General features: G+C 42.8%; 1 protein-coding gene across 2 annotated transcripts in view; it reads left to right on the forward strand.

The window, feature by feature from the left end:
• Positions 1-18,535, forward strand: part of mtmr3 (myotubularin related protein 3) — a 37,530-nt gene extending 18,995 nt beyond the window's left edge. Inside the window, exons 9-21 of one of the 2 annotated variants that reach the window (XM_014972463.2) lie at positions 37-150; positions 1,392-1,582; positions 2,921-3,052; positions 3,208-3,319; positions 4,550-4,745; positions 5,830-6,015; positions 6,226-6,396; positions 7,771-7,916; positions 8,835-10,299; positions 11,114-11,224; positions 11,313-11,401; positions 12,688-12,714; positions 14,534-18,535. In XM_014972463.2, the coding sequence (XP_014827949.2) occupies positions 37-150; positions 1,392-1,582; positions 2,921-3,052; positions 3,208-3,319; positions 4,550-4,745; positions 5,830-6,015; positions 6,226-6,396; positions 7,771-7,916; positions 8,835-10,299; positions 11,114-11,224; positions 11,313-11,401; positions 12,688-12,714; positions 14,534-14,705 (3,112 nt within the window). In that variant the 3' untranslated portion in view covers positions 14,706-18,535. The remainder of the gene's footprint in view (positions 1-36; positions 151-1,391; positions 1,583-2,920; positions 3,053-3,207; positions 3,320-4,549; positions 4,746-5,829; positions 6,016-6,225; positions 6,397-7,770; positions 7,917-8,834; positions 10,300-11,113; positions 11,225-11,312; positions 11,402-12,687; positions 12,715-14,533) is intronic. The other variant, XM_014972467.2, reaches the window with a different exon arrangement.
• Positions 18,536-18,868: the final 333 nt, after the last annotated feature.

The raw sequence follows: 18,868 nt of genomic DNA on the forward strand, positions 1-18,868 counted from the left end.
TTTAACTCTGTTCTCTGTGGCCCTCCATCCTGCCAGGCTTTGCCCCAGCTATCCTCAGCAGCTGCTGGTGCCAGCCTGGATCACTGACAAGGAGCTGGAAAATGTGGCCGCCTTCCGTTCCTGGAAAAGGTTTCCTGCCGTGGTTTACAGGTCAGTCTGTTTATTTCTTCCGTCGAACCGTATTTGTTTAATTTATTCATTGCTGCACAGAAACAGTCTTTGTGAAAGACCTGATGGAGTTGTTTGATGAAATCTTTCTGGTTCTATATCAGACTGCAAACAGGTTACAGAAATAAAAATCTTCTTTAGGTGGTTAAGAATAAGATAAAGTCTTTATGGCTGTTTATCGTTGCCCCATGGCCTGATGACTTTATTTTTGCTCATAAAACACTGACATCTCCTTTCAGAGCTCCAGTGCCTTTAGACCATCTAACACTTGAACTGAAAAGCATGTAGAAAATCAAAAATAAACAAATAAAGCAACCAAAACAACAATAATTTATGATGTGAAATGCAGTTTTGGTTACTGAGACTTCATAATCATTAAGCTTAGACAGGAAAAGCAAGAAAAAGTGTCAGGTGGTGCAAACCAACTACTTTACACGGGTGGTCATATCTTTGCAGCGTCTCTCACAACGGCAGCTTTTCAATAATATTAAAGGGAGGGTCTCTTTAACAACTGTTTTCCAAATGAAAATTATTGCTCTCATTTTAATGTAAATATCTTTTTTGCTTATTGTGACATAGATAATTGTCGATATAGATAATTTTTGATTAGCTTTTTGTGTGAAATATACATTTACGCCTGTGCGTCGGTGGTTCAGGTGTCTTACACCCCCCCCCCCCCCACACACACACACACAACTGACTTTCCTGTGAATTCATTGTGAAATATGGCTACGTTCACACTGCAGCCTGAAGTGACCCAAATCCGTTTATTTCGTTTATTTTTTTCTTTTGTTTTTGCTGGGGGCAAAATGAACCTGCTGCTGCACATGTAAAGCAGGTTGTTGCTAGGTAACCCGCGTGAGTGAGTTTAGTTGATGCCACCAACCTTCTTTGCCGGCTGTGAGAGGTCGAGCAGGCAAAGCCTTTCCTCTGCCTACATCCCCCAGAATGCCTTGGGGTTCTGGATCAGAGTTCAGCAACATGATCAACATTCTGTCGGTTGTTTTTTTTTCTTTTATTATCACGTTTCTATGGCGATATATGTCATTGTTTTATCACCCAGCCATTGTCTCCAAGCTGCTCTGTGTTTGAATATTGACTCTAACTTGTGTGGATGTTCATAGCAGTACTGTAGATACAGTTTTCTTGATAAAATCATATATTCCTTGTTTAGCTCTGTAATCTATGGCTTATGTTTTTTATTTTTTTACCTTCCCATGCAGGCACCAGAGCACCGGTGCTGTGATCGCCCGCTGCGGCCAGCCAGAAGTCAGCTGGTGGGGATGGAGGAATGCCGACGACGAGCATCTGGTGCAGTCCATAGCCAAGGCCTGCGCCGTGGACAGCAGCGGCCGCAAACATCTTCCCAACGGCAGCTACACCAACGGCTCAGACCTGCCCGACACTGATTTCGGTACAAGGGTTTTTACTGATGAGATGCGCTGCTGTTATCCTCACACACATTCACCACAGAGGCCTGCTATCAGCAGAACTTGTGCAAGCCTACCTGTTGGAGCTTGTCTGTAGCAGCTGGCTGACTCAAACACGCATCTCAGTAATAATGTGTTGTCGTTTTAGATTGAAGGTCCATAAATGCATCCTGTAGTTTAATTACAGAGCCTTGCAAAACTATTCATACCATCTCAACATTTTTGTGTTTTCTTTTTGGAAAGCAAAATAAAACTTATTGGAATATTTTTCCTTAAACTACATCAAGAAAAATGATTCATGGCTTTTAAAAGCGATCAAAAGTTTTGTAAGTAAAAATATATGAAGTGCGCCATTCAATGGTATCAGAAAAATAAAAGTAATTCCATTCGGTGGCACATAGAGGTCAGTCACATTATGCTTTAATTAGGTTGTTAAGTCATTGTTCATAATTTTCTTTAAGGAATTGCTTGTGCTGCTGGTTTTACGTTTTACTTTCGGACAGTTGTTATGATATGTAACCATGGCAACAAGGTATTGTTTTTACAGCTGGGAGCAGCTGATAAGCATCTTAAAAGCTCATATAATATCTGAACTATGACCCCAAATCCCAGAGCAGCTGAAAAAGAGGCTTCAAGGATTCAATGCAGGAACAAACAGGAAGTTCAGATCATCATAATGGATCATCCTCAACAACTCTTTGAATTTACTTGGATGATATGAGTTATAAAATATTTAATTTTCCTTCAGGATAAATCTCTTTTTTTTATTGAGTAAAACAATATCCTAAGCTTTGAATGTCTCACTGAGGATTGAATGGTTTAAATCAAATCATATCCATGTGCTGGCATGGCCTATTCAAAGTCCAAACCTAAATCTAATTGAGTTACAGGACAAGACTTTGAAATTGTAATGATGCTTTATGAAATGATTCTCATTTTATTTTCTTACTTTTATGAATAATTCTTATTTTACAAAAGAAAAATGGTGCAAAACATTTCAGTCTCTAAATGTGAAAATGGTTTGGATAAATATTCCTGATTTTTAAGAAAAAAATCCAAATGAATACATAAAGTTTATGAGTGAATTGTGATCAATTATTTTTCTTTCCCTTCACACTTTGTTTTTTCCCCCATATAAAATGTTAAGACAATGTATTAAGTTTTGTGACTTTAAATGTAATCAACTGGTAAAAATGTAAAAATTTCTGAATTCTTTTGCAAGGCAATTCAAGCATGTTTTTGGAATAGCAATTTTTTTTAGCAACATTCTAAATATTTCTATTAAATCTGAACAAAACTACAATAACTCCTTTTTTTCCCAGAATCCTCCATGACCAACAGCTCAGAGGTAGAGACTCTGGCCATCCAGCCCCACAAGCTACTGATCCTGGATGCTAGGTCGTACGCAGCGGCAGTGGCTAACAGGGCCAAGGGGGGAGGCTGCGAGTGCCCAGGTAGGCTTTGTGTCTCGGTTTAAGGTTTCAAGCAGATTTAGGTCAATGCATGCTGCAGAATCAGAAGCTCACTTAGCCACAAATGCGATTGTTCTTTGTGCTAAAATTAAACGAGTTTTTGTCTGCATTTCTTTTCTTTTTTTTTTTCCCCCCAGAGTACTATCCCAACTGTGAGGTTGTGTTCATGGGAATGGCCAACATTCACTCCATCCGCAAGAGTTTCCAGTCACTACGTTTCCTCTGCACTCAGATGCCTGACCCAGCCAAGTATGTTTTGTTTTTTTTACTTCTTCTTCCCTTTATGTTTAATTACAGTTCCCTCCAGCAGTGCTTTCAGACTCCTCTAGACACAACATTATGACCATACAGGCTGAGATTACAACTGCAGCACAGCTTTGCCTGCTGGAGGCACCTAGTAATCACTGTTGTGTTATGGCCTAGCTCAGACATCTGTGCCTGATTTAGAGCCTGGCTCCAGCCCAGGTAGAGGATCTATTTCCATTTGAACTCTCCAAGTTAACTCCAGGTTGATGTGTAATTAAACTGCACTGCTGCAGGAGAAGGTTGTAGAATCCAGTCATGAGGTTAGAAATGTCCTCACAGTCAGGGTTATTCTAGATGTACCAGAATAGATGTGCTTTATTTTGGGGAAAGTAAAGGACTTTAACTTATGTGTATTTGTGTTTGTATGGTTCTGAATAATTATATTCTGTAAAGGTCCACAGAATTAAGCAGAGGGATGCACCAATCCACTTTTTTCACTTCCGATACCGATACTGATATCTGAGGTTTAGAATTGGCTGATCCCAAACAAAAAAACATTGCTGAACTTTTCTTTTCTTAAACACAGACATAAATGTACTGAATTATAAATATACATGGTAAACATGTAAAAACAACTTTAATTTGTTCAGTCAGTGGAATTAGGAGTCAATGTGAAATAAATAATAAAGAAACTGAAAATGACAAAAACAATAGGTTGACTACGTTGGTCAGACATGTAAAATAAATTGCAACAAATCTTTCAAATGGTTCAGAAAGTGCAATTAAGAATTCTAAATATAATATAAATAATAAAGCATGCTCAGAGCATAGAGTTAGACTCAATAGATCTGCACTTGTCATCAATACCAAATCTAGATTTTTTTTTCAGTATCAGATATTAATATCTAATTAAACACTGGAGCAACATATTTAAAAAGCCTTATAGTTTTAAATCTAAATCCAGAATCTGTGCTTATTTTTTTCTTTTGAACACTAAATCTCCAGCTCTGGATTTCAATCAGAAACATTGTAAAATTAAAACGTGAAAACTGTTTATATATTTTTTTTTCTATGAAATTTGCTGTTTGTTTTACTTTTCATTGTTTGGTCTCATTAAGTTGGCCTTTTAAAACGCCTGATTTGAGGAATGAATTGTACTGATCTGTGCTCTCTGACTGTCCTTGAGAGATTAAAGCGGTTGCTCAAAGTTTTTCTCCTTTGCCGTCTCCCCAGCTGGCTGTCTGCACTGGAGAGCACCAAGTGGCTGCAGCACCTTTCTCTGCTGCTGAAGGCGGCCCTGCTGGTGGTCAATGCGGTGGACAGAGACCACCGGCCCGTCCTGGTGCATTGCTCCGACGGCTGGGACCGCACACCGCAGATTGTTGCTCTGTCCAAGCTGCTCTTGGACCCGTACTATCGCACCATTGAGGTACTGATGCTCCCATTTCCTTTAAACTTCTACAACTATTTGAAGTAGGAAGTTACAGATGAACTGTAGTGATGTGCTGACCATCACTTTATGACAGATTACCTAGTTTTTCTAAAACTCTGACCTGCCCATTTTAGGCTGTTCAGATTTTCCTTTATGAACAAAAACATCAACGATGTCAGAACAACAAAGTGAGTTCAGTTTGAGTTTCTGCCAGGATCTGGTGTCAGATTCTGGTCATCAGCTGGTTTTATTTTTACAGGTAACACCTTGAATACTACACAAGTCTGGACTGAATCATTCACAATCACACATGCACACACACAGCAGCAGTAGGTTTATTTGTGTTCTGTTATATCGTTAAATCAACAGAACATCCTCCGTTCTTTTTACGGGTTATTTGCAGCAACATGTCTCAGCAGTGGTGTTGAACGTGGTGCGTTTGTCTGATCTTTTTGTTGATAACTTTACTATGTTTAAAACAATCTGTGTTAGCTTTGCAGAAATTCTACTGACACTAAATTTAGTGAGAATTTTAGATTTTGTTATATATTTCTGCAGTTTGCTCAGTGCGGCCCTGAGGCTGTTTCTGCGGCCCTGAGGCTGTTTGTGCGGCCCCCAAACTGCTGCTCAAGAATGATTAAAAATAAAAATGTCGCCAATGTCAAGGTGTGAAATTACAAAGTCACATTTTTTTAAGTCATGTTTGATATATATAATCATTTTTATAGCAACTGAAGGTAACATAATTACTTGATTGTGCTATAAAGAGGCACTATGCACCTGGAAATATGGATAATATGGCCCCTTTGAATGAAATTTATCAATTATTTATTGGTGAGAGCTGGTTTAAGGAGCATTTATGAATTAGACTAAAAGGACCTTCACTGTGCCTTTGGTGGACAGACATAAATCAGTAATGCTGTATAAAAATGGAAGAATTTAACTTATTTCAACTTCTGCAAGTTAAAATGCTCACTTTGGCAGAATTTTCCATCCAAAATGCAACTTATGACATAAAAAGGGTCAGTTTTTTTTTTCTAGTTGTTTCCTACCAGTGAAAAGGTGTGATGCGTTTGCACAGGGCTTCCAGGTTTTGGTGGAAACGGAGTGGCTGGACTTTGGCCATAAGTTTGCAGACCGCTGTGGTCACGGGGAGAACTCTGAGGACCTGAATGAGCGCTGCCCCGTCTTCCTGCAGTGGCTGGACTGCGTTCATCAGCTGCAGAGGCAGTTCCCATGCTCCTTCGAGTTCAACGAGGCCTTCCTGGTACGAGCTCCTCTGCTAGTTCATATTGTTTCCACCACTTCTGAATGTCTACCTGTCTAGAAGTGAGGATGGTTTTCCTCTAATCACCACACATCTCAGTTCCCTTCAGGGAGTGTTAATAACACTAAGAGAACTTCTTTTGATCTGTACACTTGCGATGGATTGTTTACAAGCCTATGCATGTCAGCGTGTGTGTGTGTGTATGTGCAGGTGAAGCTGGTGCAGCACACCTACTCCTGTCTGTTCGGCACCTTCCTGTGCAACAGCGGCAAGGAGAGGGAGGACCGACACGTTCAGGAGAGAACCTGCTCTGTGTGGTCGCTGCTGCGGCCAGCCAACCGCACGCTGAGGAACATGCTGTACTCCTCCCACTCTGAAACCGTACGTCTCACCCGCTCATCTCCCCCAGGGGCCGGGGCCTCGGCGCTCTGCGTGTTTTCACCCTGCATCTCTAGAGGCCTCTTTCAGTCCATTTCACTCACAGGAACGTTGATTAAAGCTCGACAAGACGACGCATGAGAAACATCTAACTGTGGAGTCCGGAAACAGACGGGACGAAACCATAGTCTTGACTTTCACAGCGTTCTACATTTATCGCTAATTGTTCTGCTTTCAAACTTGATTTAAAGTCTTCCAAGTGTTGCATTGTTGTGGTTGCTGTTATTGTAGGCAGTGAAATTCCCCCTTTAGCAAATTTGAAAACAATATTCTGACAACGCAGATGTTCTTGTCACATCTTGTTCAGACTTCCATCTGAAGGCTCCCACGCGCTCAGGCTTACTGTCCGCTCACAGTTGAGATTTCTGCATACGTTTCTCGTGACGGATTCTTTCATTTCATTTCCAAGTGGGTACTAGTAAGACTGAAGAGCTTTTTGGCTACCTAGCCCCATTTCTTTTCTTTCATGGCTAAAGTTTATATTTATGGCCCAGACCTGACCCAACAATCTTATTGGGTCAGATCAGAATTATTTGCTTAATCGTTGGGTCAGGCTTGTGTGGCGCGTTTAATGAGCCTGAAATACACAGAGAGAACCAAATGAAAATGCATGATATAAATCTACTTACTACAGTGTTGATAGTTGAACCTGTTGAGGAAATGAAGTAAGTAGAATGCAGAAGTTAATCAGACTGTAACAAGCGCAGCGCACAGCCTGCATGCGCGGCTCCACCCTGCTCTGCTGCTGCAGCAGAGATGTGATCTGTTCAGTCACACATCCCAGACGTGTGATTTGTACCCGACTCACTCTGCGGTTACAACAAGCGACAAGATGGAGCGGGAAGATGTTAAACTAAAGCTAAATATGGGAGAAGTTACACTTCTCACTTCAATAAAAACAATAAAATCAGAATTAAAAGAATATGTCAAGCTTACTTTTGGTTCAGGCGTCTAGTTGAAGTTAATTAGTCAGATTGGACTCTTACACAGCGCCTTGGGTGGGTCGGATTTTTCAGGCCTGATCTAAACTCTAACCAGGGCAGCCGTCACACACCTATGAGTGAAGCACAAAGAGCAGCAGTTGCTCTTTGTGCTACACTGGTTACGCTGACTCAACATTTTCAGGTTGGTGTTGCATACAAAACATTTGGCTCTGAACACCGTTTCCCACCAAGTAGTTTACTTTGCGACAACGCGTACTTTGGTGTAAAAACGGACCTTTTGCTGACCTCAGCTGAATGAGGTAAACCTGAGACTTTTAAGACTTCTGCTTTTATATCCCACTGATCCCATTTGCTGGGTTTGTTCTGCTCGCAGGTTCTCCACCCAGTTTGTCATGTGCGGAACCTGATGCTGTGGACCGCAGTTTACCTGCCCAGCTCCTCCCCCACCACTCCCTCCGACGACTCCTGTGCTCCCTACCCTGTGCCCGGTGCCAACCCGGAGGATGCGCCCCTGGGCAGGTGAGCCTGGCGCGTTGGCACCCGACCCCCCCACTTCCTGCTTCATGTAAGATAAACACAAACCGAGGACTCCCAACAGCCAGAGGGTCCCGGCTTAACAATCCTTCTGCTTCTTGACGTTGCTTTTACCAGACCTCACAGCAGCTTTATGTCGCCCAGCAGTCATGCAGTGCCTTGCAAAGGTTCCTCTGAAACTGCATTTAAATGTTGCAGTTTTTTGTTGTTTTCTTCTTTTTTTTTTAAACAGATACTTGGAAATAATTTATTGTACAGTGTTTCCCCTAGAAAAGCTGCTGAGCCTGGTGGAGACCACCAGCAGCTCACTGTGTTAAAACATGTGAAAAGTTGACAGGAAATTGGACTAGTTAGTGATGCGTTATTGGAAGACATCACATAATGGAACAGCAACTAAACATTCTTAAAACAGGCAAACATAAAAGCATTTCATTACAAAAATCATCATTTTATTTGCACCTGGATGAAGTAATCAGCTGATGGGTCTTAAAACAAGCAGCTTCATCATCCATCACTGTTTGTGGATCTTCCTTGTTCCATCAGATTTACAGATGTACCAGAAATGCACGACTGGAAAAAAGTGGATTAATTTATGAAGATTAAATGTATTAAATAAATTCAAATCTATTTAATAAAAAGTCCTGTCCCTAGTTAAGATATCTATAAATATTTCTGCAAGGCACTAATGGTCTTAATGATGCATTAAGACCATTTTGGGCTGCAAGAGTATTTAAAAAGACAGTCTGTGTTCCTATTATAATCTTTTGCCTTTTTCATGTTTTGATGAAGCTGATTGGTTGACACAAATACTTAATACTAATACTCTTTAAATCTTAGCCAGAAGTGCTGAGATGGTTTAATTGTGTTTTCACCGCTGAATTGTTTTCCTCATTTCCTGTTTAGACGAACAAAAACTCGCTCTTTTGACAACCTGCCCAGTGCGTGTGAGCTGGGAAGCACACTGGCTCCCAACCGGCGCTCCAGTGACCCGAGCCTCAACGAGAAGTGGCAGGACCACCGGCGCTCTCTGGAGCTCAACATGGCAGTGGGCCCTGAAGGAGGGGCCAGTCAGGAGCCGCAGGCCGGCGGAGAGGGGCCGTGTACGGACGGACAGCAGTCAGAGCTGGGTGATGACCAGCAGCTCCGCGAATCCCAGGCCGCGTTCCAACAGGACGCCCTGGTCAGCCCAGAGGGGGGACCAGAGGAGGCAGAGCTCTCTGTGGTGGTCGGCATGGCTGAGGGGCAAATGGAGAACATCCTACAGGAAGCCACGCAGGAAACGGGAGCAGATTTCCAGGGGCAGAGACCTGCTGCTGCTGCTGCTCACACAGAAGTGAAGAAGGAAGTTGAAAGTGAGGGGGAAACTCCAACGATGGAGACACAGAGAGAAATGGTTACAAACGGTCACCATCCTGACAACAGCGAGATGGAGGCTGAGGACGATGGGGATTCTGCTCCTCTGCCTTCACAGGAGGAACAGGATCTCCATCAGCAGCCGAACGACCAAACTCAAACACCAGAGGGCGCTGTGGAGGAGAGCGTCACCTGCTCTGCTGTCGGAGAAGAGTCTAGCTCAGGAGAGCAGCCGCTGTCTGAATCCCATAGAGCTGTTACTAACGGCTTCGTGGGCGGGTCATCAGAGGAGCAGGACATAGATGAGACCGGTCCCGCCTCAGAACCCGAGCACGCCGCCTCAGAATCGGACGAGCCGCTGGACAAGAAGGCGTCCCTGATGGAGAGCTCCACAGAGACTTTAACCGAAGAAGCCTGCAACAAGCTGGAGCTTCTTCCTGGACAGCCAAGTGTTTTACCCAACCGTCAGCCGCACGGCGACGGCAGGAGCCAACACCCCGGCTTCAGGAAGGACAGGGAGGCGACCGAGCTCGGCTTTAGCAGAACTTTAAACGGAGGCAGCAAGCATGCCTCGGTCAGTGCCTTTCAGTCTGCCAGTGCTGAGCTAAGCAGGGAAGGGCTTTACAACGGAGACTGCTCCGACGGAGACCCCAGCGTAGGACCGCACTGGGCCAAAGGGAATGGGGAGCGGGCCCCGCTCAGCCGACAGGTGTCTCTGGCCAGCTGCAACTCCCTGGTCCTCCATTCACGGGGCGTCTGCCTGCAGCACCGCTGCTGCCACGCCGCTCCCAGCCGGGCCGCCGTCAGCCCGGAGCAGCCGACCCGCAGCCACCTGGACGACGACGGGCTCACGTTGCACACGGACGCCATCCAGCAGAGGCTGAGGCAGATCGAGGCGGGGCACCAGATGGAGGTGGAGACGCTGAAGAAGCAGGTGCAGGAGCTGTGGAGCCGCCTGGAGAACCAGCAACACGCCGGATCGCACCGGATCAACGGAGATGTGGGTGACGAACTGGTGAGACGCTGCTCTGCCTGTTACTCTTTAGAGAAAAATGTAACTTTCCATGCTGTTTTTATTAAAAATGTGCACAAATCTTTGTCTACATTCTGACAGTGTCAAAACCCTCCCAAAACTTTGCAGTTGCAGTCTTTTCATTAAGAAAAGACTTTAAATCACACATGAATAAGCTAATTCACAGGATAAGTCATTAAAAATTATGACAGCCACAGATGTAAACAGTTACATGATATCTATTCATAATTCAGCTGTAGTTTCAGCGCTCATCATCTATCAGCCATCAGAGAAAGGTTGACGTCTTATTCAGGCGTTGGCACAATAAACCTCTTAAACTTTGGAGCAGCTTCGTATGCGGCATTTGATGAAGCTGTAGTTGGCGATTTTACAGAAGAGTTTGGGATTCTTCACTGTAGAATGATGCACAACTTTCTATGAGCTGTGTGAAGCTGTGACGGTTCTGGAGGAGCCAGCTGCACATTGTTCAAAACGCATAAAAAACAAAGACAAACCATCTTTCTCCTACCACTTCCTGTTGTCGTCTCTGACGGTTTCGCCAGTAGACTCATCCAGCTGCTCGTCACGTGATTTGCGTGACACAAAAAGTGTTTCCATTGCAGCTTTGTGAAATACATGGATACGGCTACAAAACCACCTCATCCCAGCTCCAAAACTTTTTGCAAAAAAATATTTTTTTTACTTTTTATTTTTTTTTAGAAATTGGGGTGTTTTTATTAAGCAAATGTATTTTTGTAATTTCAGTTTCCACAGTTTGATGGTGGATGTAACTCAGCTTCCGTCTCTTTCTGTCCAGACCTCAATGACCGACTCGGAGTACAATCTGGACCCAAACTGCTTGTCCCGCTGCAGCACGGAGCTCTTCTCAGAGGCCAGCTGGGAGCAGGTGGACAAGCAGGACACGGAGGTGAGCAAGAACCACTCCGTCACCGTGGAGACCACCCAGAACTCCTCCGTCGACGGGAGTGGTGAACGGCTCTGTGTGCTTGCTGCAGGTCACTCGCTGGTACCCTGACCACCTGGCCGCTCAGTGCTACGGCTGTGAGAGCCGCTTCTGGTTGGCCACCAGGAAGCATCACTGCAGGTGAGCTGGACTCCCACTGACCGCCTCACCTCCAACCAATCAGTACTGCCGGGATACCAGTGAGATATAACGTCCCGTGAATATCTCCTGTATTTGTTGAGCTTTTGGTCGATGCTATAGAAACACTTTGACTGAAATTTACCCGTCTCAAATGCCCTGGCCAGGACATTCATTTTAAACATGTTATATTTAGTTGTTTCTTCCACTTCAGTGTTTCGTTGTGTCTGTATGCGACAGGCCACCACACAGCAGCGCTTGGTTGTGAAGTGGAAGGAAAAATAATACGAGATTTTAAAAGTTTGTGAAAATAATAATCAGGGATGTTCTTTATTAGCCGATATTAATCATTCACACAGATGTCTCTATTTATATTGGTCATTTTTTAATACATTGCTATCAGTCCAATGAATAAAACCAAGATTTGATTCTCTCATTCTCTCTTGTTACCGTTTGGTTCTGGACAGGATGAGCAGTAGGTTGGTCATGTGACTAACAGTGATGCAGCACAGGATTGTGGGAATTTACCTGAAGCAGAGATGTAATGGAGAGGTCAGCTGTTTTTTTGGGTTTTTTTGTTTTGTTTTTTTTTTGTCCAAGATGTCAACAGGTATATATAGATACAATATCTGTAAATATTGGATATCAATATTGGCTCAGATTTTCTTACAGATGCGTCTCCAATAGGTGGACTTACCCCTCTGCTGTATTTAAAGCTAAAATAGTTTAATAAAAAAGCTGCTCTTTTTGTTTCACTTCATTAATTCACTATTTTCTCTTGGTCTGTTGCATAAAATCCCCTAAAATTAATTTGGTTGTCAAGGTTCAAAAAGTAGAACTGCTGTTCCAAGAATGTCCTTTAATTACTAAAGATAGATGTTGTTATCAGACTGTAGCTTCATCTGTGGTAGAACACAGAGCGTCTCATTGTACAACTTCTGGTTCCCTTTGTCGGCGCTGAGTAGTATGTTGCCATGGTGACTAGTTGTTGGATTGAGTTGAACTGTTTTGGAGAGGCATGATGCCCTCATATTCAGAAGGATGTTTCGGTGGATCGAAGTGCTGCCATTTTGATTCGTCTTCATGTGAAATATTTAGGAAGCCTTGGTTTCTTTGGGTTTTTTAGATAAAGGACCATGTTTGGTCAGGATGTGGATTCAGAAACGGCTGCTTGTCGTCACTCCTCCTAACCGAAGCGCTGAGCAGGAAGTGTGTTGTTGCTGTGCTCATGTTTTCTGCGCTGCTCCGGCAGCTCTTACCCATCGTCTGCCCCTCTTCCTCCTCTACAGTGGCAGAGAGGCAGTCCAGGAGGTCTGGTGAGATCCCGCCCAACCCTCCCACCGCTGTACCCTGCTCCTCCTAATCCTAATCCAAGCCCCTCCCCCTCACATCCCCTTTCTCCTCACCTGCTCCGTTTTGGTTGATTATTATTGTTTTTTTAAACTGATCAGTAGCTTCACAGGGACACGCTGATTTCTGACAGCAGAGTTTTCGTCCTGCTGTACGGTTCCACAGAGTGTTTTGTTTTTAACTGGCTGTAAGTGAAAGCATGGCGCCGTGACCAGGCCAGCTGTGATTGGTCGAAGGCTGATTTTTTTGTTTTTTTTTCTTTTTTCCTTTTTTTTAAAAGTTTATGATAGAAATTGATTTGCTAACCAGAACAGAAGTGGACTGCCTCAGCCTCAACCCACCATAGCGGCACATCAGCACCCAGTTGCCCCGGCAGCATGCTGCCCCCGCCCCCCCTCACATTCCACCCCCCTCCAGCTCCACAGCATGGCTCCCAGAGCTGCTGCCATCACTTGGTTGAAAAAAAAACCAGAGACCCAGAAGTTGTTTTTTTTTTTTTCTTTGTTTTATTCGGTTCAGTTCGGTTCAGGAAGCACCACAGTGTGTGTAGGTGTGTGTGCATGGCCTGACATCTGAATGTGAGCATGGGGATCTGAGTGTTGGCGTCTGTCTCGCTTACTGGCCAGTCTCTGGTTGTCATGTTTCTCTTGTCAAATACTGATTTCAACTGATTCTGTTTTTTTCTATTTCAGAACTAGAATACAAGTATTTATAAAAAATAGATTTTCTTTTAACTGTACTACCAAGCAATAATTGTTTATAGTTGGAGCAAAGGTCATGTTGCTCTGTGAAACAGGTTTACTGTTGGAAAACAAAGTAAAACTGACTGAGCAGATATTTTAAGCTGTTTTTAGCCATTTAAATGAAATTAGTCCAAGTAATCCAGCTAGCATTACAAAAACCACAGTCTCATGAAGGGCTGCAGCTGATGATTATTCTAACCATTAATCAGATTTTTAAAAATTGCCACATTCTGACAATTTTTTTTGCCATATTTGCAATATATTAAATAAATCCCTTTTTAAAATAAGAAAATAATTTTATTCCTCAAAATGCAACAATGTAGCATTCCTTTTTAGCAAAGAATGCATCTGAACCTAAAAACTACTTCTAACATCAACATGCTGCTTCACTTATCCACATGAGGTAGAACAAATTTACAAGGTTTATTTTTTAATGAAAATGTATACAAATATATTATATATTTGTGTTGTTCTTCCTTTTTGAATCAGTATCCAGCTAATGATTAATCAATTAGTAAATTATTTGACGATTATTTCAATAATCGATTCTTTGCGATTAGTCGTTTCGGCCGTAGTCTTGTTTGTTCTCTATAGAATGTGTTTCCTTACTGTTACCATGGTTTCCAACGTTCCCAAATTCTGCATGTTCCATGAAAGACAGAAGCTCAAAAGGCTTAAAACTCATTTTAGTTAAAACTCAGTTTATAATGAAAAGTTTTATTACGGTGTGTTTACTGATCAGAAAAAAAACAGAAAACTTTGAGTTTCTGATCCTGGCTATGAAACAAAGCGATGTGATTCCTCTGCCCGTCTCCGTCCTCATCTGAGCCGATAGTTCAGCCGTTCCTCTGCTTCGTGTCAGAACATGTAGTGATATTTCAGTGATGTTCCTGTGTTTTGTGTTCCTGCCTGTTTCACCATGTGTTGCAGGTCCAAACGAACGATAACAGGAGCTGCTGATCGCTCAGACCCACCGTGCCTTGTTTAGCCTCAGAAATGCCTGCTAGCTGAGGACGTGATCGCCCTCTGTCTCCCTCTGCAGGAACTGCGGCAACGTGTTCTGCGCCAGCTGTTGCGACCAAAAGATCCCCGTGCCAAGCCAGCAGCTGTTCGAGCCGTGCCGCGTGTGTAAGAACTGCTACAGCAGCCTCCAGCTCAACTCCGCTCCTCTCGACCTCGAGCTCGAGAAACCCATCGCGGCAAGCTCCAACTGACGGAGCGCAGAGGAGCCGGGCCGGGTCAGGCCGGGTCGGGCCACCTGCCGCCGACACAAACGCACCGCTCAGGAGCACAGGAAGCTACGCAGAATGTCCCGTGTGTGTGTGGGGTGTGTGTTGCCCATCTGGAGTTTAAAGTGTATATTTTTAGGATGACATGCTGGCTACGCAACAAGAACTCTGAATGTTGGTGTCTGGAAGGGTCTGTATGTGTGTGTGTGTGTGGCAGTGAGGAAACTGCACTTCAAGGAGCGAGAATGGACTTCCAGGTGCCGAGAGAAGCAAGTCTCGGTGCGGAGCTCCGTACAGCTGACCGCTCCAGCACCGCGCCGCCACCCAGAGCTTCTGCAGACGTCACTTCTTACACTGAGCTCAAGTGTTTCCTCTGGACCGAGAAACAAAACAAACCAACAAGTGGAAAGAGAATCTCCCCGTCTCAGAAATCTTCACACAAATGGTGTAAAGAAATCCCTGGCACCATTCAGGCTCCACTGTTTTGTTTTTTCCTGGTTTGCACATTTTTCTGTCTAATTGGTTCTTTTGTTCCAAGTGAAATCTCAGATTTCAAGGCTTCGTAAGGAGCGTTAAACCAAACTATCTTGGTCTGGTTTCTACTAAAATGTCTTTCAAGTGAAAACTAATTTACAGGTAACTCTCCAGCTTGATGTAGGATCTTGTTTTAAGTCAGTAATTCCTTAATATTAATGGAAAAAGTGCTGGTTTCATTATCAGATTATTTTACTTATAAAAAACATATTTAATCTGCCAGTGAAACTTGTACATTTTGATCAGTATTAAGGAATTAAAAGTCCCTACATCTTGTAGGTTAATTTCTGTCTTGTTTCAAATGTACAAAGATATTTCCAGTAGAAACTAGACCAAAAGTACTTAAGAGTTTGTGTTTTTGCAGTGTGAAACTCTGTGAAACAGCAGGACTGAACCTTCAGCTCCCAGCAGGTGGTCAGTCTGCTGGTGGAAATCTGGTCAGGAAGCGTTTGGGTGTTGCAGAAGCGACTCCTGCTGCTCTGGGAGACCAGCAGCTGGAGGAAGGGCTCTCTGTGAGATCAGACAGCAAAGCTTCTCTGCGGCACATCCGATTCAATGACCTCCTTGCACACACACACACACACACACTGACGCACTCTTTTTTTCTTTTTGTAAAATAGATGAATGAAATAATATATTCAGATACCTATATAGCATTTGAGAAAACTGTATAGAATTCTTGAATAGTGGCTCATTTAATTAGTCACACTTCTTTTTTATTTCTTTGTTCTCTTTTGTTAAAAATTGCACAAAAATACCTATATTTTGCATCCTGTCAGAAAAGGAACAGGGTTGTTTTTTTTGTTGTTTTTAATAGAGAAACAGGATGTCCTGTTTTGATGCTGCAGTGGTTTTCTCCTTTAAATGCGATTTATTATTTGGAGGTTATTTATTAAAGAGTTTTTGTTAAATTGCTGTTAGGAATCCAGATAATTCAATTGCTGCAGGATAATCAGGGGGGTGAGAGATGGTTCTGAACTGATTCTGACAGGCTCGTCCTTCTAGGATTGGCTGCGTTGGTTTAATCTGTCGGTGGGGTCCGTGACGGGGCGAAGGGGCGCCATCTTGAATGAAACTTTCAGTGGGTTAGCAGTAGTCAGCGTCATCTATGCACTGAGAAAACAGTGGTCCAAAACAAACAGCCTGAACCCAAAATCAAAGCATCTCATCTTAACTTCGATTTACGACTCCATTCAAACCATCTCTACACACTACCTCTACTTTGTAATTGTTCATACACACGCACACCTGACTTCTAGATGCTCGGTGACGTTTGTCATCAACAAAGGCCTTGGTATTTTGTCATTGTTCAATACATTTTCTCCTGTTTTGCTCATTTTTAATATAAAAAAGGTACAGACCTCAAAGAATAGATTAGCATCCCAATGATCGTCTTTTTGTTGTTGTTTAGACATAGGGCTGGGCGATAAATTGATTATTTTTTTGTTTTGTTTTGTTTTTAAAGATTAAATTTATGGAAAATCGAGATTTTTTTTTCACCAATGCACTCCTTGAGTTTCCAAAGGTCAGTGATTTCATCGTGTTTTACAGCTTCCATGAATTTAGGTCAACTTCACCACAGAATGGCGCCAGACTACAACTTTTATTTATTTGTTTTTTAATTGCAAAAATAAAGTCATAAGAATACAGTCGAGGATAGGGTCGTAAAATTAGGAGAATGTAGTAATTTTATAACTTCCCCGAAAAAATAAAAACTTAAAATGAGGAATGTTGAGCACGTGAAGTTCTACTTCAATGTTGTTTTTTCTAATCAGGAAATGACGCATCAGCTTAGACTTTTAGCAAGACTTTGAAACGATTGAGTTTATTTATAAGAATCACACAGACTGATCTTTTTAACTATCGAAGCTTTTTTCTCTATGACGACCCTCCCCACGTAATTTAAAGACGTTCGTTTGGTTAAAAAAACGAGTCGTTTTTCCCCCGCTAATATTATGACTATTCTTGTAATTAAAAATTCTCGTAGCCTGATACTTATACTCCGTCGTACATCCCACAGAAGGCCTGATTGAAATAAAAGCCACTTTTTGAAAATATTTTTATTTCCTTTGTAAGACCAGAAAGCGAGACAATAAAATCAGTGTGAAAAGGAACTGGTATGAAAATAAAAATCTGAGATTTTGTATCCAAGTCATATCGCCCAGCCCTAGTTAGGTGCGGAAGCAGCATGTTTATTTCGATCAGCTGAAGTGCACAAATGTATCTAAGAGAGTGTGGGTCCTGAACGCCTCGTGGTGCGTTTGCGTGTGAAAATGCTTGTCGCGTGCAGTGGACCTGCAGATAACAGTGCGTTAGCTTTCCTGCTGCCCTCCGGTGGGAGTGCCGCATGTGCTTTAATTCAACTGTGTGTACGCCCGTTAGCGGAGGACTCTTTTAATTTTAACATGTTTGAGATAATCTGTCATTCTCATTCCAAACTTTTGTTTATCACTATATAACGTGTTTTTTTTTATTTTTATTTTTTAAACAATTGGTCTAAGGAACAAAACGAAATGAAATATATTTTCTGACTTTCAGAGGCCTTTGTGAGGCTAAAGCTCTTTAATCTTCCCTCACAACATCCGATTTCCTCCCCGCTGCAGGCCTAACGAGCCGCCATCTTATCTTAAACAATCCATGAATGTGAACTGTCTATATTGATGAATATTGCACGACATTAAGTCGACACTGCCACAGATCAGCTGCGACTGAACGAGCGCTGTGCTTCTCAGTATTGAAAGGAGCATGATGAGATGGTGAGAGCTGGTGCTATGTGTGTAGGAGTGTCGCTCAACACACTTGTTGCTGTACCTTCCCCGTTTCCCTCCCCCCCATTCCAAGAAGTCCTCTCGGTCTGCAGATGTTTATCCTTCTCAGCTTGCGCCGACATTCTCTATCAGAGGCTTCGCTGCAGCGGCCCAGTAATCACTGGACGTGTGTGTGTGTGTGTGTGTGTGTGCTTGTGTCAGGCATTGCTGTGAGAGACTGACTTGAGTGAGTGGGACTCTTTTGGTGGAGACTGGTGCCAAGCAGTTTATTACGGGTCTCTCACAAAGGGATCAGTCATGTTTTGGTTGGTTTTACTTCTTTTTTCTTTTCCTCTGTGTTTGATAAGCACTTTGAACCTTCTGTCTGTCAGAGGAGTGTGTAGCTGTACATAGCCATTTCCTGTAACAACAAGTGCTCCTTGTTCAGTCTGGATATTTAGTTTTGTTGGATTTACTTTATAGAGCATTACATTGTTGTAGAATTCAAATGAAAAATAAACTAGCTGAACCAAAGCGGTGGGTTTTATCTGATTCCTGCTTCACTGACACAATGACGTCCCACGTGCCCACAGGAGCTGCAATTAGCAAACACCTGGTGGAACTGGACCGCCTGACTGCTGACTTTAAGAGAAATATTTCTTAATCCAATGCTTTGTTCCACTTAAACTCAGAACTCCAACTTTCCAGTCCAAAAAAAAAAAAATAGAGGAAAATAAACTGCATCTCTCTCCAAAGTCTGAGAGCTCAAATTGCAAAGTGAAATTTCTTTTGTATATATAAAGTGGCACTGTGTCCCTTTAAGGGTTCTCCAGGCCATTATATGAAAACATTTACATTTCTTTCTCT

This window comes from Poecilia mexicana, unplaced genomic scaffold (genome assembly GCF_051168715.1).
Source record: "Poecilia mexicana isolate PSO_F unplaced genomic scaffold, ASM5116871v1 scaffold_9, whole genome shotgun sequence".
NCBI classification, from domain to species: Eukaryota; Metazoa; Chordata; class Actinopteri; order Cyprinodontiformes; family Poeciliidae; genus Poecilia; species Poecilia mexicana.